The 24,068-nt window shown below is 36.8% G+C and overlaps 2 protein-coding genes across 3 annotated transcripts in view; both read right to left on the bottom strand.

Moving 5' to 3' along the window:
- LOC111635855 (ecdysone-induced protein 78C-like) overlaps window positions 1-6,114 on the bottom strand; it is a 114,951-nt gene extending 108,837 nt beyond the window's left edge. Inside the window, exon 1 of one of the 2 annotated variants that reach the window (XM_023380962.1) lies at window positions 5,427-6,114. In XM_023380962.1, coding sequence (XP_023236730.1) covers window positions 5,427-5,589 — 163 coding nt within the window. In that variant the 5' untranslated portion in view covers window positions 5,590-6,114. The remainder of the gene's footprint in view (window positions 1-5,426) is intronic. The other variant, XM_023380961.1, reaches the window with a different exon arrangement.
- Window positions 6,115-11,848: 5,734 nt separating this feature from the next.
- LOC111635854 (probable chitinase 10) lies at window positions 11,849-21,950 on the bottom strand. Its single transcript, XM_023380960.1, has 13 exons — window positions 21,394-21,950; window positions 19,203-19,396; window positions 18,865-19,128; window positions 18,636-18,745; window positions 18,441-18,558; window positions 18,191-18,379; window positions 17,791-18,121; window positions 14,798-14,988; window positions 14,461-14,727; window positions 14,281-14,384; window positions 13,255-13,372; window positions 12,724-12,909; window positions 11,849-12,199 (listed from the first exon to the last, which is right to left on the bottom strand). Exons 1-13 carry the CDS (start codon window positions 21,635-21,637, stop codon window positions 11,921-11,923), a joined length of 2,595 nt encoding a protein of 864 aa, XP_023236728.1. The 5' UTR covers window positions 21,638-21,950; the 3' UTR covers window positions 11,849-11,920.
- Between the last annotated feature and the right edge of the window lie 2,118 nt (window positions 21,951-24,068).

The following is a 24,068-nucleotide window of genomic DNA, read 5'->3' as shown; positions in this document are numbered from 1 at the left end:
CGACCATCAGCAAGTTTTTTCCTCTTCCCTTTCTCTTTTTTTTTATTATTTATTTTTTTTAATTCAAATTTTAAACGTTGACGTAAGCGTAAGAGCAGACGATAACGGGCGGTCACGTGCCTAACGGTTTTTTAAAATTTTCGAACGTTGTAATGATTTTATTATTTCTAAACACATCAAAAGGTTGATTAAATTAGAAAAATTTCCCGTCGTGTTATGACTACGGTCATTGACCCGCCAGTCACGTGATCGAGATTATTTAGAGTAAGTGCCAGCTGCGAGTCATGTGGTCGGCATTTTGTAAAGTTAAAAAGAAAAATATTATAAACAATAAAGATTTAGTTTAAGAAATACTTTAGCGATCGATAAAAGATAAATAACGCCGATAGCGACTGATTTGCAAGCAGCGATCCATCAAGTTTCGATTTTCGCTTGGATTACGTCACGCACTGTTGCCATGGCGAGGATAACAGAAACTGAGGAAACAGTGAGGTAATAATAAGTAATCGCGAGGAAAAATAAATTCTTCTTCTTAAAAAAGAATTAGAAATCGACGTCGAATTCTCTAGAAAATAATAAAAAAAAAAAAAATTTCCTGCTTCCGGAAATGGAAAGTTGTTTGCTCTCGACATCCGGTTCGAGGCTGAACACGTGGTTAGTGAAATTGACAAAAAGAATTAGTAATCAATTTCGTTGTACACGTGTTCCTTGTTTATCTCGAGTCGACATTTGTTTTCGTTTAGCTTAACTCTCGAATATTTCGCATTTTTTTAAACGAATAAATTTAAAACGCTGTCGAAAATAATCTTTAGCTTCATTTTGACGATTTAATGGATATATTTTCGCATTATTTAGTCCGCGGAAGGGGATTATAACGTATAAATCTTGGCTTTTAAAGTCGATTTTACAGGCGCGCTCGGATAAATAATAGAAAAATAATTGCACAAACGTCGAGAGATGCAAAATATATACACATTAAATAAATATTAAATAAGAAAATTTAAATATTTACGGAAATATAAAGCGAATTTCTGTACGAACATTCGAGAAGTCCCCGTATAAATTTTGTGTAATTTTATGAAGATTCAGCTGTCTTCTACACGAAAAAAATATTATTTTTGTATGTGAAAGCTGTAAAATACTAGCAACACGCGTTATTATGCAGAAGAGCGGATGATAAAGTATATATTTTTATGTTTTATAATGTCAATAAAGAGAAAAAAAGACTTCAGATAACTGTACTTAAAGGGAGGAAGCGAACACAAGTTTACTTTGTTTACTGTTCTTAATTCTTTTTGTTTACTCTTTTCTATAAACTATATCTTTCCTTTCGATAAATTACTGTTTTGCAACGTTACATCTCACGGCTAAATATATAAAAAAACGGTTATAAAATAAAAGAAACGTCACTAAAGTTGGGATCAAATTTAATTCGAATTTATCCTGTTTTTTTTTTAAAGAGTGGACTTTATAAATGAAATAACCCGAAGTAATTTTTGATACCGGCTTGGCGTAATCCCTCTTTGACACTGCCTGAACAATATCTAAGCATAAATTCATTGGATTTACAACTGATGAATTAAGAAATCGAGGATTTAAAAATGCAGTAACGTAGTCTAAGATTGCTGTAAGAAGATACACGAGTTAGGCCCTCTACTTGGGGAATTTAAGCAAATTTTTCGTAAAGGGTCGCTCTATACACGTGCGGACCCCGAATTGGGAGTGCATTTTAAAGAGCCGGGGGGCATTTTATAAGGCGATCAATCGCGTGAAGGCAGAAACACACTTCTTATCTGGCTTTATTTACGTGGATGGAGCCCCCAACCCCCATCCGCGTCGCCCCTTTTAGACGGGATACCCTTTATCATTGCACGCTGGATGCCTTCGCTATTGATTACTCCGCAACTACCCGACACGGCGTAACAGATTTTAGATCGAGTGTAACACATTTGTAACTCGATGCCGCTCGTCCGACACTTTCGCGGAAAAATCGGAAACTCCCCAATAATTTAAGGACGAAGCTCGGTCTCGATTACAGTGACGTCACTCGGCATCGTCCTTGACGTCACGCGGAAGTGAAGCCGTCACGTGAACCGCCGGGGTGAACGAACATTACAGAGTCGAATAGACAGCCCGTTGTCGAGTAAGGAGCTTATAAAAAATATAATATCCCATTTTAGCGTTTAGAACTGGAAGAACGTACCCGCGCGGGATTAATTCGCGTTTTCCCCCTTTAATTCGGAATTTAGAAGAGGGATTAAAAAGATAAACGGAGGTAAATCCCCCGGACGATGGCTCGTTAGAGGAATTAATAAACTTTCTCAGCACGTGATGTAGATTACGGCACTTCCTTTCGCACTAGCGCACTTCCCGCTATGGGTGGCGCGTGTGAAGCGCGACGAGGCGACGCGACGCGACGCGAAACACCAGCTTCGCGTATATCCCGCTGGCGTGACTTGGTATCGCCCGTTTTGTACTCCTCTTTTTTTTCTTCTTCTTCCGTTAGAGGCGCTTCTCTCGTTTCTCTCCAAGTATCAAAAGAGAGTGCATGAAACAGTACAGACCCATAATCGTATTAACTTTCATTAAACAGTAAATCCGACTTATTTTACTATTTTGAGAAGAATTCTGTAAGTTAATACTAAAATGGGTATTTATCTGAAACAGATGTAGGCCGGACACACACACACACACCGCCTTTGGTGTATCTCGTGAAATAAATTATGTACGCGCCTCTTAAAGCGCGGGTTATACTCGGACGAGCGTAAAAAAAGTCTCCGTTTTCGTAGGGGGGACTAATCCACTTCGTTGTTTGAAGGGTGGTCGTCCTTGGACGTGTCTTCGTTCGTCGGGCCCGTCTTAAGCTCGTCGTTAATTCTTCATTATCGCTGTCTAGTGTTAAGAGGCAGTTGTCTCTCGGTGACGTAATAATCTCTAACGGAGGCACGAAACAATTAAGCATCCTTCTTAATGTTCTGTGACGTCTGGTGATATCGAAAACGTCATTCTAGACCCCAAAATATCGTCTAGTGTTTGAAAACAACCGCTTAATTACGCATCCTTCTTACTGCCATTTTGAGAGGTCGGAAATATTCGAGGCCCTTTTACCACGTCATCGGCTTTAATACAGTTACGCACTTATGCCATTTCGTGACGTCGAAAATGTCATTAGAAACACTAAAAAGTCACTTCTTTATTAGGTTTTTCTACGTGTTAGAAAACAATGACCTCTTAACATCTTTTGTGATGTAATAATATGTAACGGAAGCAGACACAACAAAGGCATGCCACGTAATGCCTTGCCATGTCGGAACGTTTATTCGGGGGGTCTAAAAGTACCATTTCTTCATTACCGTTGTATAGTGTCAGAAAACAACGATCCCTTAACGCTCTCTGTGATGTAATAATCTCTAATAAAGGCATGAGATAAGTAAACGGCCTTCTTACTATTCCGGTGTCGTCTTATGGTATCAAAAACGCTATTCGGGGCACTAAAAATACCACCTCTTCGTTACCGTCGTCTAGTGTCAGAAAACGTAGTCTTTCATACTCTTTGTGACGTAATAATCTATCATAGTCATCCTCCTTAGCTTCCCATTGCCGTCTTGTGACGTCGAAATCATTAATCGGGGATGCAACCGCCGCAATGTTTTCCGGTGTTGTACTTCGTGACATCACAAACAGTTAATCGCGTACGAAACACGGGACGATTACCGGATCCGAGCCTTTAAAATGCACGCCTGCCGGAGCCTTTATGACATCACAAACGACAGTCGGGGGGTGCAAATTTATCGTTCCTCGCGAATAAATTCGATAATTTTCTTTCGGAATTGTAATATATTAAGTGGAGAAGTTGATGGCGAAATTTGATGCTTCGAAAAGACTTGATCGATAGACAGCCGAGTCGTTCGGAGTCATGTGACATAGTCCATTTTGTCAAAGAGAAGTTACTATGTTTATAAACGAGATTCTTCCAGAAGCCAACTTCTGGGTGTTCGACACGTTCCTCATGAACGACCCATGTGTTTAACAGCTTTAAATTCGGGTTATTTATGCCATTAGATGGTGTTCGTGCCTCCCCCGTTTAATTTTATCCGTGTTTTTTTTTACTGTGTTTCCTGTACACACGAGTCTCTACCCCCACCCCATTTTTACGTATTTCTACGAAATTTAGCCTCGTTACACACTATAAATCGATAACAAAGGATCGTTTCCTATCTACAAATGGGGGAGGGGGATTATCTCTTAATCGCAAATTAAAGCAGAGGGGGGACAAAAACGTCGATGCAAAAACGAATTTTAATAATTGCAAATTTTAATGAACAATAAAAAAAAATATACAATTACCGTGTTCCGTAACGAACAGAAGTAACAGCTGTTTTCTATAACAGACGTTTTATGCTACGTAATTATTAATCTTGACTGTGTAAATATTTCTATACTATTTAAGTGTTCAGGGGTGTGGGAAGTCACCTCGCAAATGCCTAAACTGGTGCCCGGGGGGGAAGTACGCGTATACACTCGAGGGGTGCTCGACGCGTTTATAAGTAGAGGATTAAAAGAGGGAGATGTTTAAAGGCTAGAGACGACAAGTGGGGCTTCAATGCGGATAGTAGGGCAGTGTGTTAGGTGTGGGTCATTAAATGATTTTTGTTTAAACGACGTAAACGTCGGCGGGGTGGATCGAAAAGCATCTACGATGGTCACTCTACAGATGTACTGGTAGAAAGGAATGGAAGCGACCAAACCATACTGCAGAGGTTGGACGGGAGCAACTGCTATATCGATTCGACACTGGCAATGGGTGTGCACCAAACAGCATCTAAGAACAATGTCTCGTAAGTAGACCAAGTTTTCGAGGGGGTCTTTACCACCCTCATTTGCATAAGTGGGACAAACTTATCGTATAACACCGGCGACAACGTCGGGCGAACTTGGCCCAGTGGCTAGGTAAACACCGTATTAATTACGTAATAAGAGAGTAACGACAACAGTCCCGTGCGATTTTTGTGTGTCTTTACTACGATACGGAACCGGAAGATGGGAAATTTTTGATAGTTTTCGCCGGTGCGGTGTATCGATTGAGGTACACAAATGCACCTCCTTCGTAGATAAAAAAAATAATAAATAAAAATGACCGATATAGACCAGTTAAATTACTTTATCTGGAAAGTGGGAAGCAACGAACTCCATTATTTACGTTTGTGTATTAATAGGAGGAAATTGTAACTGACGGTAAACAACCTTCGACTTAGAAAAATGCTCACCCCCTCGTTGTTTTTCCTCATCCCGTGTTGATTAAATGCGTGATTTTAATCGATTCTAGTTTGGGATAGCTCCCCCCTCCGCGGGGTGTCGCGTACTGTTAGAGACACGTCCCTAAGGGGGGGGAGTGCGAATAAAGGTGTAGATAAAGGTAGACCTACCGGGTTTGGAAGTAGTCGACGGTTTGCTATCGGCTTCGGTGTTTTGCTCAACTTTGGTGCTCGTGACATCTTGGTTGTTATCAATCCAACACGAAGAGGACGACACTGTATCTCCTAAAGACTGCTGAGATCTGGTTCTTCGGAGTTTTCTGTTCCCGTCCATATCCGATCAGGCCCATTGGTCTGTGGGTGATCACACCCCTTGATCACCTGGCTTTGCTTTAAAAGGCTGGGTAACGAATCACTGTGTTGACAGAAGCGAGTGGCTGCACCGACCGCCGAAACATGGCAGTGCTTTCGCTCCCTGCCTTGTGTTTTTCTCCGACGTAAACGGGACGAACACAACAAACACTCGACGATCGAACCGAACCCCCCTCACACTTAATCCATGTGTTCGACTTTTATAGGTATTAATCCAACACGGGGTGTAGCGGGACTCCGGGAGTGTCGTACACACCACGTAACACAGTGCCGGCTCTGTAAAGTCGCCACACCCGCGCGCGCGCGTACTGTTCCTCCCTCAGTCGAACGGCTCCTCCACTATAGTCCTAGCGAACTGCAGGAGGGTACCAAAGGGTCGGTTACGTGGCCACCGACACGGTCGAAAGGCCGTTGTAGACGACGATGGTGGCCCAGGGGTGCTTCGTTGGCGTAACACGCAACCTCGCACTGTCTGTAGCCTCTCCGTCCGCTGTCCATAACGCAGCCGGTGTTACCGCGAAATCGGTGGCGTTCAATAAGAATAGCGCGGATGTGGTACACCCGGAAACGTCATCCCTAGCAACTGGGTCCCTGTTGGCACGCGCCCAATTCTCTAGTGCGGCGACGATGACAGCCGAAAAAAAAAGAGTATTTCTTGGGGGGTGAGCGCGGGGATACGGGAAACAAGATGGCGCCCGGTATATGTTTTTCGATATATGGGGCTCCACGGGCGCCACAATTGAATTTGTAGCGCCATCCAGCGACTTACGCTCGCTCGAATTGATAAACAAGCAATTATATATTTATGTTCCGGATCGTAAAGGGAAACGTTTCTTCCGCTTTTTTTCTCAATTTAGACTTTTACTCTTTCCCCCTCCTCCCCATTCGCTCGAAATTCCTATTTATTACTATTTTCCACCTCTTGTTTCGCGTGGGGATGGCCGACTTTCCCTCTTTCTTTCTTTAAAATGACCTCCTTTTTTAATGATTTTTGGAGGAACCCGTCGTAGACGACCATTGTCTTTTACACAAAAGAGTCTGAAAAAACTATTAAACTTGCTTAAGACGACTTAAGCGCTATCGAATCTTCTAAACCTAGCTATTTCCGCAGAACCTGCTTAAGAGGTCCGCCAATTTTTTTAATCAATTTGCTTAAAAATACGCTTATTAACCTGTTTTAAACGATGCTTAGTGACGCGCTAAAATGACAAATTACTGGTCTTAATGAGGGAAAGAACCCGTTCTTCTTAGAAGGTAGAAGGTTTTAACGGGGTGTACTTAAGTTCTAACGAATCTAAAGGGAATTCTCCCAAACTCTTAAAAATAGAATTATTTTTTTAATCGCACACGCGACTAATAAAGGGTTTTCTGTGTTTGTTTAGAAGCATAGAAACGTGTATCTTCGATTCATCACGCATATTTATCAATGAGACTCAATTGTAAACGTCATAAGAAACGTTCGCGTTACTCTATCGATTGAACGTTTTTGCGTGAAAATTAATCGAAATTTCATTTAAATTTACTCGAAATCGTGCAAAATTTTTGAAATTTTAACCAATGAAATGTTACGTTTACCCAAAAAACAATGCTTTTGTGAGTGTCCGTTCTACAAGATCCTCGCCCATTCGAGCGATTTTTTTAAGTTCTTTCACGTCGAATGAAACCTGTTTTAGACGACCATCCATTAAATTTATCGTTACAGAACAGGATAGGCGTTAAATATATAGAATTTCATCAAATCAGGCCAAGGATACGTCCATTGATACTTTCTATGCAAATTAGTTGCTACGCGTATTGAAATGGCTGGAAAACTCTTCTTGTAAGATTACCTTTATCCATTCCGCCTCTTTCAATGCCAACAAAAGTTTACTTTCTACCGACTGACATACCGCCCTACTTTCTGTTTTTTTATTCCCTGAAAATTTTTAAAATTTCCATCCGAAATGGCCTGATACCGATGGAAAAATGGATCACAATCACGGCGGGTGCCAAATTAAACGCTAGCAATTCGGATCTTTTCTCCTCCCCATTGTCCAAAATTTGAATAAATTCCAAAAAATTTAAATTAATTTTGGATCTTCGCCTCTCCTTGCACCATCATTTCTTAACTGTCGAATTTCGATTTCGTCCCCCCTTTTGAACCCCTTCGATGCCCCTTTTTTTAATGGGTTGAAATTTGTATTGTGGGGGGGGGAAGAACAATCGCTTTATTTTTTAAATTTTTGTTCCAATAAAGAATAATATTTTCTTTAAAAATAATATAAATTTGGCAAGAAAGGTAAATATTTATTAAGAAAACAGGTGAATAAATAACAGAAAAAAGGAATGTCCTCATCGCCTTCTGATTGTTCGGCTAAAAAAATCTTAGTGAAATGTGATTAATAGGTAAAAAGGTGAGATCTAACCCGTTTAAGACGGACACGTGTCCATCTTAGACAGGTTAAATTGTATTCTTTATTAAGCTTGTGTTTCGTAACAATAATCAACTGTTTTAATGATAGATATTCTAGTTTAGGAAATTCGTCCGCTAATGACAGGTTCCTCTCTCGAAGTTCGAGATGATAAAATGTATTTTTAGAATTATCAACACGCGTTTTCTCCTTATACAGGTTTTTAAACAATCTCTTTTTGTTTAATTTTCGAACCTGCAAGAATTTCTCAGGAATGGAGTTGTACTCGAAAGATCTTATAGATTAAACTTGCCATAGGCGGACATCTTAGAATATTTATTAATTTATATCCGGAAATTTCTATTTTAAAAATAAATTTTTCTGGGGGAAGGTTTTAAAATGTTTGATACAGGTTAAGCATTATAAGAAGTGATTCTATTGGAGGAAAGAGAAAGAATAACGAACGTTATCGTTCTCTGGATTTGCTAGAATCAACAATAAACTTGTACCAAGAGAAAATCCGATTTAGAAAGAATTCTCGAGTATTTTTTTTTTCTATAATTCTTCGTATTTTTTTTGGAGGAAAGAATCTGAAGTACGAAATTAAAAACATGCCCTTAAAATAGGAACCCGCGTCAGGCGAAAAGCGAAAAATTACTCGCTTAAAACTTGCCTAAGACGAACTCTATCGAAATTAATAGTTTTTAAAGCGTATAAAAAACCTGTCCGAGGCGAACTCGCGAGTTTAGACAGGTATTCGGCTTTAGATAAACCTGCTTAAGACACGCTCCTCCCGAAATTAATGACGTTTAAGACGAACACCATCCCGAATTAACCCGCCTAAGACGAACTGGTCTCAAAATAAATATGCCGAAATGATGTTTAAGCGTGTGTGAGATTTAAATTAATGGTATATTGCGAACCTGTCTAAGAATCGTTCGTCTTAGGCAGGTTTTTACGCCGAAAATGCACTAATTTTTAGAAAATGAATGAAAAATTCAGAAGGGATTTCGGGTCGAACCGTGTAAGGAGGACGAATAGAAGTAAATATATCTAATTACTTGCAAATTAAATATACTTAACGACATTTCCATGTTATACAAGTTGGAATTTCGTAATGATTATTCACCCCCAAAAAACCTCTTTAATAAAATAAATTTCTCTTTTGAAACTATTAAGAGAATAAGAAAAATTATTTTTAGCCAATTTATTTTTTAATTGAACCCATTAAACATTTCCGTATCTTAATTAATTTTCTGACTTAATCTGGAAAATTTTTCTTTCCATTTAAATTACCCCATGAAAAAAACCATGGGAGTAAAAAAAAAACTTGTCCCGCCATCTAGAGGAGAAAATGTTAATTATTTTATTGGAATAAAATCTTATTTTTCTTTATTAATTACTACGCATAAATTTAAACAATTTAATAAATAATTATTATTTTAAATTACGTAAAAATTAATTAACTAATATCTAATTAAGTGTAATTACTTGGATTATTTGAATTTAAAAATTCCCGATCGAGTACTGATAGAAACCGTTCACAGATGGCAGCATTTTTCGTTAATGGGAATTTAAATACTGTAAATAATTAAAATTAGATTTATAGATAATTTCTTTTTTTAACCTAAAAAATGTTTTAGTTTGTTATGAAATAAAGAAAATCGATTTAAAAATTCTTTTGGAGCGCGTTTTATCCAATGGTTGCGCGCATTATACTAGCTGGAAGGGTGGTTGAATTTAACGCAGAAATTCATGCTAAAATGGCGACTGTAACAATACAAGACGAATTTTCGGCAAAAATACGCACAATTTCATCATAAAAAGCTGAAAATAATTTAATAAAAAGATGTTCTTGATCTCGTCATATTTGGAAATGATATTGGTGAATGTACGCCATTTTGAATCTAAGTGTACTCCAATATGTATTTACGGGTTTTGATAGTATTTTAACTTTAATTTATGGTAACTTAATTCTCCGGAGCTTGCGAATAATTCTATATTTTAAATTTACTAATAAAAGCTCGAAACAATACTTTGCCTGGGGTCAGTGAACGTACAGTACGCCATTTTGTTTCTGGATTTCTGTACATATCTACAAATTTATTGAAGATATTTTAATTCTAGTTATTGGTGATGTGTTTCTTTAGAGTTTTTTAAAATAATTCTGTCTTATAAATATAATATAATTCTCGGGCAAAGAGGAAAACCATGGTAAATGATTATGAGCGAGTATTGAAAGTACATATAGAAAGTCAATAGGGAGTATCGAATTTTTTAAATCGATTCTCGGACTTTCTACTAAAGATTTCTATTTCGACTATCCGTTTTCGGTTCGTTTATCCACAATAAAAATATAATTATCTATTTCCACAAACAATTTTAACAATGTAATGGACTGTTGTTGAAGGTAGCTCCTCACAATACCCAATTTTCTTATTAAACAATTGACAATGGTTCCTCAATATATTCGTCTCCTATCGGAATTTAAATAATCTTTTTTTCTAATGAGCGAAATGTAACTCTGTCTGTCTGTCTATTAAATTTATTAAACGTTGAAAAATGCGTTAAAGAAGACGTCAGTTAGCGTGTCTGTCCGTATTTCAACGAAATGCCCAACTTGTAGTTAAGCGACTCGTAATCTTTACAAGTTTGTTGTTATTAATCTCTGTTTTTATTGTTTATATTCCTTGTTTTTTTTCTTCCAAAGAGAGAAATTCTCGGGAGAGATTTGTCGTTTCTGCTTAAATAAATAAATAATTTTGAAATGATTTAGTTCCTCCATTAAACGAATACGGCTCATACAAGAAATGAATGTTGTGTCCGTGTTTAAATTGCTCGATAAATAATGATAATGACGTTACAAATTTAAACAGTAATAAGCCGAAGAATGAAATATTTAAAAATTAAAGAATGGAAATTTGCACGAGTCCAAAGATTAAATATAAAAAAACGAAGGAAGTTTTACAAACAGGAATTATAAAATCGCGTGGTTTTTATGTAGGAAGTTACTATTAAGCTCTGTAGGACTCTCCTATAGATTTGGCTTTATAATTCCCCGGAGAATATAGATGGACAACAGCCACCCCGATAATTCTGATTCATAAAATATGTATTAATAAATAATAATTCCTGGATAATGTAGAGAAGGTAACCAATGATTCCTAAAGAATGTAGAGAACACGATTCATAATACACTGATACACGTAGAGAATATACAATAGATAGATAGGAATCTATTAAACTATCCTTTCTTAAAAAAAACATTAAATAAATCGTAATTTTCTATCATATTAGAATAAAACACTACGAGACAACCTATGTTGTATGACATAATATTATACATAAACTATACAATACGGAAACAATGACTATAATGCAGTCTATTATATAATGTAACGTACCTATTTGTAGTCTATTGTATTATGAATTCACTGTAGAATTATGTAACGAGCGCCACTTAAAATATTTTGATAAAAAGGAAACCAAAATGGCGACTTAATAAACAAGAGAATGTTTGCAATTCAAATAATATATTTCATACGTAAAGTATTGAGAAGCGAAGGTTTCTTTTATAGAAAATTCATAGTTTTGATTGGCCGAGAGCTGCGTCACGTAGAGACAATTGCGACCTTATTAAGTGCGAGAGATCCAATTATAATTATTTCGTCAGTTTACGGTTAATAAGCGCTCATTGGTTTATATCATCACGTGTAATTACTCTCGAATCAAAACTATCATAATTGATAATCCATCTGAATATAACCCGTTATTATCTACGACAAAGGTACAAAATCGATGAGAGTTAAACGAGTGCTACCGGACACGACGTACATTATCTTCCTTAATTTAATTATAATAAAATTAATTTAAGAATACATATTAAAAAGGAGCGACAAAAGTTTAACATTTATCGTTGCCAGCGCTTCCCGTATTCCTCAATCCATAATTAAGAGCTCGAAGCAGGGGATAAGTCACACCGCAACAATAAGCGCCAAAGTCGTCTGTGGTCAGTTCCCAAATTTTGACTCCCGCGAACCCATTTTCTCGCGCATACTTTCCCTTCTGCGCAGCCGATAAGGGGTCGTCATAACTGACCCATTGATCCCCCTTAAATGCGTAGGGACCAACTCCAGGTACTCTTCGGACCGTCCAATTTTCGTTGCTCGTCTTTTGGCACACCTGAAAAATACAATATTAAAAAAAAGTTGAAGTATAGAATTAAAGATACGAGTCGAGCGAGAAAAAGAAACTTGTCATTTATTTATTTTATGAATTTATTTTCGTATCCATCCTATTTACCACATTGTACGAGAGGCGACGTACAGGCGCGACGAATGTTCTCTAATGATTATTATTTTATTTTAAAATAGGAAAAATGCGAAAATAACTTAAGTAATACTACGAACACTTCCTCAACTAACATTTGTTCGTAATGAACACTTCGCGAGTGCTTTTTTTTAATTGAAAAATCTCTTTCGCTTCGTCGCGTGCATCGCCGCTAAACTACTTCAAACGGGAATTTATTTTATAAATATAAACATTCTTCATACAAAAATTCGATTATACGAGAAAATTTTTCGTAATTTCGAAACAAAGAGCGTGACAGACAGACTCGTTAGCTATAATTTTGATATCGTCACCTTTATGCTATTATTAAACGTATTTAGTATCACGTAATAATTTGTTGTATCGCGTAACATTACCTCGTTATATCCCATAAAACCAGGTTCGTCCGTATACTCGGCTGCACGTCCCTTTCCTTTTATAGGCGCGTAGAGCCCATTTTTCTTCTTATCCAGCAAGGTGAAGCTCCTACCAAACACGGCAACCCCAACGGTAAGTTTGTTTCTGGGAGCTCCCTTTTTAATCCAATAGTTCAGGGCATAATCCTACGCAAGTAAAAATATTAAATATATTTTCATTTCTTGTTTAAAAAATAGAAAATAAAAATAAAAACCGATTTTCGGAGTATCGGAGTTCGATAATAATTTTGTGCTTCAATTATCCTTAAACGATAAAGGAAACAAAAATTACTTTAGTCTCTATAGCAACAGGATTGTGGATGTTTGGTCTCTATGGTAACCGAAAACCGCAATAACAGCCAAAAGTATTATTATAAACTTATCTCGAACCGTACTCCATTTTTAAAAGTCAGAAATTCTCTTAGTTCCGGTGATGCCACACGTTCAATTAACAATTAACTTTTGTTATAATCGAGAAAAAACCTGTTTTACCGTGTTCAGATGAGGATTTGTATCCCCAGAAACGTAAGACATGGCCGAATTATGGCCCGTTTCATTTCTGTAAGTACCAGCAAAGTCGTAAGTAAGCACGTTTATCAAATGAAGAGATCTGAAAATTAATACCTATTTTAATAATTTTATACATAAAACTTCAATAAAAATAATAAAAAATTAAGTTGTTGTAAACTTTTATCCAATGAACAACGTCAATTTTGCATTAAAACCGTTAAAATTAAATTTAAATTTCAAATTCGACGAATCACGTGCTTTTATTCCAAAGTAATTATTGAAACAGATTAATCGAACAGGATGTTTATGGATACGGAAATAGTAACTGAATCTGATTTATTAACGCAAATATTGAATTGATTTGTAGAAAATATCGATTCTTTTTATTTTTATAGTTAAAAAAAGTATTCATTTCTTTCAGAATATTGATTTTTTAATAAAAAACAAAGTAAAAAAAATTACAATTTAGCAAACATCCTTCTGTTAAACACGTGTCTAGTATTGTGACTTTTATCGATTTAAATGACTAAATTGTTATAAAATTTGTTGGAATGAAGCGTAACAACATAAAAATAACTAAAAATAACGTTTTAAAAACACGTTTTTCCTTATTTTCTACGTCTTAATCCCTAATTACAGTGTTAACGTAATTGTTAAATATACCAGAACAACAATAATTGCATTTAATTAATTTCCTTGAATTTTAGCGTTTTTATACTCAATTAAAATTCTAAAATTCAAAGAAATTGAGTAAAAAAATAAATTCGATCGTTTTTACAAGAAAAAATACAAATACAATTCTATAAGAATGTATAGCGTAGCGCCATCTAGGAACAGATTTTATAACTACGTTGAAAATTTGACTGTTATTAATTTTAAAATGTCTCATTAAGTGTCAACTCCTATATGACCTTTATGCGTATTCTATGCCTTATAATACATATGCTAATTCTTAATCCAAACTTATTAAGCTCTGGGCTGATCTTTTAAGCGGCACTAGACACTTACCGTCCTAAAACAGGTACATCGTAGGCCTTGTCAATAATATACTTGCTTCCAGAAACGGAGGCGCTGATTGTCAAACCACGATGATCGAAGGTATCCCTTAGTTCCTGTAGGATGAGCGCGAAGATATACTTACGTATTCTTCTTTTATACGTAAATAAATTAAGGTTACATAACGTTTACCTTAATAAATACGCCATATTGATATTTCTCTCGTTCTCTGGAATCGTCACAACGAGCGTGCCAACAAACAGGATACTCCCAATTTAAATCTAATCCATTAAAATCATATTTATTCAAAAATTCAACGGCACCGTCTATGAAATTCCTCCTATTTCGTATGCTCTTCACTAATCTAGAATATTTCCGTCCGTCTTCGCTATCGCTCCATCCTCCCACAGCCAACACAGTTTTCAAATTCGGGTGCTTTTTCTTTAACGAAGCAAATTTCTGCCGAAATTTGAAATGTAAAATGTTATTCGACCAATTTTTTCTGCTGTGATGTAAGAATTTAACATACCCGAGAGAAATTTTGGAGAAATTCTTTGTTCTTCACATCCACTACCAGTTTCTTCTTATCCAAGAATCCGAAAGAGTAGTTGATGATGGTACAGAGATTGGGATCCACATCGTCCAGAGTGAATTTACCTCTTCCTGGTCTGTACTGCGCCCAGTCGCTAAGAGAACAAACGATCTCTTTTTTGCCTTCAACTGAAAAGGAAAGAAGAATAAATTGAGTTTTCAAGGAATGTTCGAGAGTTCACAATCTGGTGTTCGATCTACCACATAAATCTTCGATACATTAGCCAATTGCCAAACATTAGCAAATTAAAGCAATGTCGTACTAAACTATTCTCAGTGTTTCTAGTTTGGTCCATTCTGTTCTTTAATTAAGAAAGCTATTAGTACTTTGGATCTCTCCTGCCATTAATCTTCCTCTCCAAAATCAAGCTAAGTGTACTTGGATCTTCTGTGAATACGAGAATCCAAACTCTCGCGTCATACAATCCCTCTCTTTAGTCATCACGGTCGAACACGTTAATGCTCACGGAGTTCTACGTGCATCAGCCTGTCGCTCTAAGGGACCCAGGACCGAATCCGAATGGGTCAAAAATCCCCAGAGATCCGTCTGACTATTTCGGGCTCTGTCCCTCACCGTCCAGCATCCCCATTGTGTGGCTGGCCGAACCCATAATAGAAAGAGCTTAGAGAAAGGGTTAACTTGAAAATATCCTTACAGTTTAAGGCACAGAACGGTTTACCTTTATCTAAATGCTGATTATTGGGGAGCAAATGCGTAGCGAGTATCTGTAACAAATGGAAGAAGAATAGCGAGACCATTGCCGAGTGGCGCAGATCAGTCACACGAGATCACTTAACGTTTTTACATTAACTGATACGGAGTAACTTCTAGGAATGTAAAGACGTCATTGACGTGTTTTTTCTGTTTATAAGACATTAATTATACGACTTACCCGCTAAGAAAATGGAGAGGAATAAAGAGAAAAAAATCATTTCGATAAAACTCGGGATAAGAAATGAGTGGAAGGCTTTATACATCTTCGTCAACGTAACTAAACACTTCTAGATAAACGAATAATATTTATTCTTAGAATATAATTTCACTGATAAAATTTAATGTTGCAAAATATCCCCTAAACCGTAAAGATTTGACGTTCGGGACGACACATTGGCTAATAATCGGAAATACAGAAAATTTCAGCTAATGGTGAGCTACTTTATATCACGGAATTTACAGTTTTCTTGTACGAAATCGAAGTGTTTTTGTGAAAAACCGAGACTGAACTGTGGTGTAGGTGTTTGGATTGGATGTATTGTCTGGAGTGTGTCCGGCAGTCTTTAAATATCTTTCTGTGATTTCATATACAGGATATCGACAGACAGTTTAGCCAGGTGTTTTCCCGTTATTTTTAACACCAGCAATTTTTATAAACATTATTTACTGTTCGAAAGCTGTATATTTAATGTAGGACGATAAAAATAACTTAATTGAGAGTTTACTTCCCAGATAGGGATTATAGTTGTTACACTAGTTTCTGGACACGTTGCTTACTGCTTGGTAACAAGCATATGTGTTACGATGTAATTTTTAATCACGTAACATCGTATCCTTTACCGTTTAGCCAATTTTCTTCGTCACACTCTGCAGTTTTTATGCAGTAATCTTCGGAGAAATTATCTTATGATAAGCAAAATTTCAGGTGAAAACACCTGTTCAAATTATTTCGTAATATCCCGTTTATATAAAAACTGCCGATTTAAAAAGAACATTCGTATTTAATTACAATAAAGTGATATTCACAGAGGTAGCCCGTGTTAGCCGGAAATTAGAGTCGAATAGTCATCGAAATTGGCACTAAATCGAGTGTGTCGCTAAACCGAAGTACCCGAAACAATAGGAAATTGAATATTGGATATACTGAAAGGTTATTCGCGAGGTAGATCCGTTCGGAGATATTTATTGACGCTTCAACAGTTCTATCGGAATGCTGTAGTGTTAGAAAGGGGCCCATTGCAGACCTATGCGCAATACATATACAAAGAGAGAATAGCTTTCGTCCGGTATCCACCCCCGCAAGAGTAATATTATTTTAATAATAAACCAAGGAATGGTGTGATTATTCTACCCTACTTTACGTTCTATATTCACGCGTAATTATTATACAGTAGGTGATAAGAAGGAGGGCGGATTCCTCTATCAGAAGGATCCAGATTCCATTTACTTTCTGGCGATTTCTTTGGAGAGAATCCTGTGTTAAAAAGAATGTTAACAGACAAAACGGGGTAGAATTTTGAAAAAAAATAATATATTTTGTTGGTGTATTGACGCGTTCCTTTCACACAGATGACAATAGAAGTTCCTGTCTTTGTCTCGAGGATATCGAATTGACTGGATGTATGATATCAAACACGTACATTATTTTGAATCGAGGTTTCAGGAATTATTTTTGTAACACGAAATTGTATTTTATTTAAAAAATATTTATTTATTTTAATAATATAATTACATTAAGCTCAATTGTAAATTAAAATAGCTTTTATTTACTCAGGACGAATTGAGATAGATAAATTCTTCTCGAGAACACAGGCGGTTCTCTGTATTATAATTAAGATATTACATAAAATACTTTGATGAATATTGATCGTAAGAACTGTTTCCGCGATCATTACTGGATAAATAGTAAAGGATTCGTAGTGTTTTCAGTTTTCGACCAATCAGAGTTAATGTAACATCTCCGATCAATTTTCATCAAAATATTGTATATTTTTCTATGTAAATATTTTCTAAGTACATATTTTTACAAAAATAATTATATTTGGTGAGTGTAAATTGTACAATAATTGTAATTAATACAAAGCGAACTTTGTACTTAAGTTTATAAATTTGTAAAACGTGTTGCTGTAAATGTAAACGGTGTAAAACATTAATTGCAGAAAATACTTTTACGCATTAATTTATGTGCGTTTACAAATGAAGCTGGAGTACGTTTCATGCGAAGCTCTTCCATAGTATCAAATTGCACACCAGTAGAACAGTTACCAAGATTAAGTTATTCAAATTGATTTTCGCTCCGTTTCCTACCCCTTCCTTCAGGGAATTTATCAGTGGATATTTCCTGTCGCCCCAAAGTCCTCTGAAATTGTCACTGGATAACTCCCAGACCATAACACCCCCGTATCCCACGTCTTTGGCGTATCGCGCTTTATCCTTAGCGGCTACGGGATCGTCGAATCCCACCCATTGATCGCCCTTATAGGCGTAAGGTCCCACGTACGAGTCTCTTTCCATCTTCCAACCGTCCTCTTTTATATGTTTAAGAATCTGCCAGGAAAATTCTTTATTAATTTAATATTCGAGTTTTCTGTGTAAACACCCGAGAAATTTTCTTACCTCCGTGTAACTCAAACTTCCTCCTTCTTTCGTGTATTGACCGGGAATGCCCGAGCCATTTGTGGGGTCGAAAAGACCGTGATTAGAAGGGTTAACTAATCTGAAAGTCCTACCGTAAGCGGGCACTCCCATAATCAATTTCTTTTTAGGAATTTTCTTCTCTTCGCTCCAATATTTCATCGAAGACATCTAAGAAAACAATGTTAATCCCCACGAACGATAGGATAAGGAATTTAAGAAGGACACTTACAACATTGCTCTTCTTATCGGGATCTTCGGGGTGGGCTTTGAAAGGCGCGTGATGCCCGGTTTTGCCATCATTGAAATTGTGGTAATCGTAAGTCATGACGTTTATAAAATCTAAGTACCTACGGGCACAATGTCGAATACTTAATTACTATCTTATTTTTAATTTAAACCAATTAGCGTAAGTGTATTTACGTACTTTGCCATACTTTCACCGTCGTAAGCGTGATCGGAAACATACATCCCAGCGCTGACTGCAGCCGTAAGAAGCAAGGATGGAGATTCCTTATCGAATGCTTTTCTTAGCTCCTGTAAAGAAAGTAAAATGCCACCCATCATTTGTGATTTCTTCATTCAACACGGCCTTGATCTTAAGAGCCTCGCCAGCATCCTCAAGCGTGAGCATCGTTTCGACTGTAATTTCTTACCTTTAACAATTTAGCAAAGTTTTCTTTGTCGTTTTTATCACTGTTTTTGCAATCTCCCTGCCAGCAAGCTGGATATTCCCAATCCAGGTCCAGCCCGTCGAATTTGTACTTTTTTAAAAGTTCCACAGCTTCTTTAACAAATTTCTTCCTTCTGTCCGAATCTCTCACCATTCTGGAGTATTTATCGCCTCCACTTTCTACCCATCCACCAATGGCCAATAAGACTTTCAGCTTGGGATTCTTCTTCTTTACTTCTACAACACTCTAAATTTAAGGAAAGACGCGTGTATTATTTTCGAATTTTGAATAATACAGTATTTTCGTGTCTAAATTTTTACCTTGAAAGTACCTTCGTCTACATCCACTCTCTTATCTCCGGGTATCATAATGAGGTCGTCTTTATCTAAACTGGCAAATGCATAGATAATATGGGTGCAGAGGAAAGGATCGATGTCTTCCGCTGTAAATTTCGCAATACTTTCTCTATTTATTCCCCAACTGATAAAGTAACAAACTATTTTCATCTCGTCACCTGAAAGATACGAATAAGAGCTATTTTTATCACTGTCTTTGCTAAAATTATGCTGGGAACACTAGAAACACGAGTCAATTTGGCCAGCTAAGTGGTTTAACTGCCGTAAAATGATTACTTTAACACGCAATTTCCTACCGTTTATATGTACTTAATGGCCTAGTTTTGTGGTGTTCGTGAACCTACAATTTGCCACGTTAAATTAGCGTAATATGCTGCGTAATAGGCATTGTTCAATGAAGAAAAGTGAAAATGTATGTGAAATCTACCATAAACCGTTACGTTGAGCATGGATTCTTGTAAATGTAACTCTTTGAACTCTCACTTTCTTTGTTCTCCAAGCCGGAAAATTCAACAATTGTGAATTTTCACGTGAGAAAATTAACAATTAGCGCACTAAATTCAATCAAAACAATTAGCTTTTATCTCTTCCTTTCATCAATGAGTGTAGGAATCATTTACAAACCTGTTTCTCGCATTTGTCTTCTACACTCGGAGGTCGAATTAATTTAAATTTTTAGAAAATTACTGGTTAAATTTCGAGTTTAGCTAGTGCCGAAGGCATTGTAATCAAGTTTTCATCGATTTCACACGGTTTTTTAACGCGCAAAGTGATACGCTACACTCCGCCACCCCTTCATGAAATTTCCATGTTACTCTTCAGCTCTCAGTTCAAAACTCATTTGAAGTTGATTAAAATGAGGGTGTCGTGCCTAAAATTGCTAACCGAAAGATTTATTAGTGTTTATACACACGAAAACACGAAGAATTGGCCTTATATTCCATACTAGAAAGTACAGTTTCTAAATTTTCTAATTGATTATGGATTAGATTGAACTAACCTACGGGCGATCTGCCAACAGAGGTACCACCCGGAAGGATTTTCTTCGAGAAATCGACTCCTATAGGTGTTAGACACGTGATGAAAAGTGGGAAACACCGCGTGGCCATCGGTTGGCCAGGCCACCGATCAGCGTTTAGGGGTATTATCCAAGATGGGCCCCAAATTGGTTAATTTTAAGACTAGTCACGATCGACAATCGTGCCCTTCACCCGATGATTTAGATTCGATCCTACCTTTCTCGCGTAATGTGTTTCCACCCCCACGAATGCGATAAAGTAGTACCGATACTTGCAAAATCATGTCGATTCATACTCGAATTCTCTCTTCAAGATTTATGAATCAAGAACTGACTCAACATTTTTTGTACATTCTAACAAGAAAAAATTCAATTATAGAACATCTTTTAGTCTCAGAAAATACAGATAATGACGTACAAACTTACTTCTATTCGAATAAATAATTGATTTAACGGAAAACCCAAGAGAATTTTCTACAAAAACCCAAGAGAATTTTCTACAAAAACCCAAAGAACAAACGGCACAAATCGTCAAAACTGCAAAAAAAAAAACGTGCGAATGATGCTAATTAATTGGAATTTTTGGGATTTTGTCATTCGTGTCGAGGATTTTCTGGCAGAAATCGCGTCATTTTGAAGTCCTATCTTAAAATTTTCGCAAACACTCGCAAGTTTATTTATTTGGACAGATCCTTATCTTTCTAGCAACGTCATTGCACATTTTAAAGTAAATTTTTTTGCAAAAAACCATTACTTAAACATCAAAAAATAGATTTTTTCTGGCAAATTTCGATTGGTTTTTATCACGTTTCTATACGAAATAATTAAATTTTTTCCGTCACGAAATCTAAATCTACATCTACTCGACATTCCAGTTTGCCAAAAATACAACACGATCGCCAACCGCAACCATTAATTAGCGGGATGTAAATTTTTTGAATAATTAATTGCCCTTCTCGTGTTTCCACAAGTACACATTAACTTATATGGTTGTGCCGCGTATAAAACTACTTTTCCATACGAAATATGGCTTAAAATCTGTAAAAATAAGCTTTACGCCGCACCAAATCGCTCTAATCCTTTAGGAGGATGCTGGATTTGTGTATTTCGAGCATCCTTTGTTCACTCTATACTTACCCGATGATCTTTTTGAACGATGTTTAGGTTCATCCGTTAGACTCTTCCATTTCGATTCCGTACATTCCCGGGTAGAGCTGTCAAATGCGGTATTTGGGGGGCACTCCTTACGAACGTCACGCTCGTAGTACGCGTAAGCGTCGTTAGGATCTTCTACCCTCTTATTCGGGCACTCCGATGTACCAAAATTGAAGAAAACAGTTAAAGTTAAGCACGAGAAGAAGAACACACGAGCGGCAGACATTGTAGAGAGGTGAGAACAGGTTTACCGAATGACGTCAGTACTGTGACCCTCGCGTCCTTTTATCTATCACCGGTTCTATCCAATGACGAGGGCGTGTGTTCTCGGAACTGCAGATTCGTTTCCTACTTGTTTTTTTTTGTCAACGTGTGCACCGTTCTAACGTTCTAACCAATAGCGGATCCAGAAACCTCTGCAGGGGGTGAAGATAGGAAAGAATACACTTTATAAAAGATTTTACTATCGGTTTTACTCGGGAACACCCCCAAAAGGGGGCTGGAAAGCTAACCCCCTGAATCCTGCAGCATTCCTACTCGCATGACTTGTGATTCAACTAGTATTTTAAGCGCTACGTCGGAAGGAAGTGATGATAAATGTGTTTCTACACACTAGGCTTGTTGTTAATTCACAAAAAACGATCTGTATTTAATTTCTACATCATAATTTAAATAAATATGTTTTAAATTACAGCGGGTTCCAGTTGCGTTGCCGTCAATAACACATCTACAAATAGAAGAATATCTTAACGATTCACTGATAAAGGTTAAAAAAATAAATAAATAAAGGAGGATAAAAATCAAACGTATTGTAATTAACCGATAAGAAATAGTTCCTTCCGCCGAGGATATGGATAAAGACTGCAATGACCCAGTTGTGTGTCTATTGTAAACGATTGTTAAATTATAAATAGGATCGGGAAGGTCAGTGATAAAGTTTAATGAACTAGGCACAAAGTTTTTAGTTTTTTTGTATCATCGAATCGAGATTTACGAGGTTAAAAAGTTAATAAATTTTCTTTCCTTCTTCCAAATGTCACGCTTTATGTTTACATAAATGTTATTATGACGTTTAATTAATAAAATAAATGCTTGTTACTATGAAAGAAATTCATTAGTCCGTATCAGATTTCTTCTGCACAATTGCAACCTTTGTTACGAGTGATTATAATATTGTTATGTCAATTCTTCAGTCCATTAATCTATATAGGACGTAGGTACATTTAATTTTCTCCCCAAAAACACATTTATATCTATTAAAAAGGTTACTTATGCGTAATGTTGCCAGGAGTCCCGATGTCATCATCCTATTGTAAGGTCTAGTGTCTTCGGACCCCATTGCAAGAAGGTCTAAAGTCTCGAAATCGATTGAAAAAAGTCTGGTGCCTCGGAACCCCACTGAAAAAATGTAGTACCTTTGGATCCCATTAAAGGAAAGTCTGGTGTTTTATGATCCTATTGAAGGAATATGTGGCACCTAAAGATTTCATCGAAAGAAAATCTGGTGCCTTAGAATCGTATTGAAAGAAAGTCTGGTGCTTTGGGTGATCGTATTACTTAGGATTCTACTTCATGGAAGATTACCGCGATTCGTGATGATGACTAAATACTAAAAATCTTATTGTACTAAACTCTCTCAAATTATTCATGAATATTCGCAAACCTAGATTTTTGTAATGCCCCATCGATGAACCGAAAATTGTACTTATCAACTGTAATATTTAATGGCATACGTTTAGTAATAAATAATTAAGTCTTTCCGTTTTGACGAGTGCATAATTCAGTTTGAAACTTCGAGGAAAAACGGAAGTAGAGTGACGTAATGATTACCGTTGCACGACAGAATAAGCGATGACGTCGCCTCGCTCTTATTTACACACCTCTAACCTTCCGATAATATATAACATAAACCAGTTTTAACCCGTTATTGCATCTTACATCACGTTGGAATTCTTATTCGGGTCGTTTACCGAAACAATTCTGCAGGAAAAGATTAGGAACGAAGTTTAAATTTAACTCTTATTATCGAGATATTATAACAGAATTTATTCGCGACATCACGTGGCACTAATGGGTATTCGGCCTCACAAGTTTGCTGGTGATTGTTATTGAATAATTTTAATAGGAGTTTAGGCACTAAATGTTTGGAACGAGATCCGAGATAGTAGACCCCTTTGGAGCACAAATTCCAGGCAACAAACCTCATTGTAATGAAATCCCAAAGTGTTAAACATTTCGAAAAGGACCTCGAGTCACTCGGTTCCGCTTGAAGCGGCATTCGAGGCCATTGAAGTGAGAATTCGAAACACCAGACCTAATTGAAACGAGATCCGAAAGCAATAGACTTCTTCGGAAGTGGACCACAAGTCACTAAGTTCATTTGAAGTGAGAATCCAAGGTATTTGACGTCATTGAAGCGCATCAGACCGCCTTGAAATGGGATCGTATGGCATCAAACTTAATTATAATCAGATCTCGATGTAACAGGTTTCTTTGGAACATTTATATAAAGAGGGGAATTGTGTTTATAGATAAAAATCTAAATACCCAAACGTCCTGATAATATCATCTCTTTTCTTACGATCTTTCCATACGAAACGTGACTCTACCACAAGAAATTGCCTCCCTCCTACTATTACGAATAACGAGAGCTTTCC

Source organism: Centruroides sculpturatus, unplaced genomic scaffold (assembly GCF_000671375.1).
Source record: "Centruroides sculpturatus isolate CEXI.00-Female unplaced genomic scaffold, Cexi_2.0 scaffold1022, whole genome shotgun sequence".
Classification (NCBI taxonomy): domain Eukaryota; kingdom Metazoa; phylum Arthropoda; class Arachnida; order Scorpiones; family Buthidae; genus Centruroides; species Centruroides sculpturatus.
Note: the sequence above shows the minus strand (reverse complement) of the source record. Positions and strands in the feature narration are given on the sequence as shown.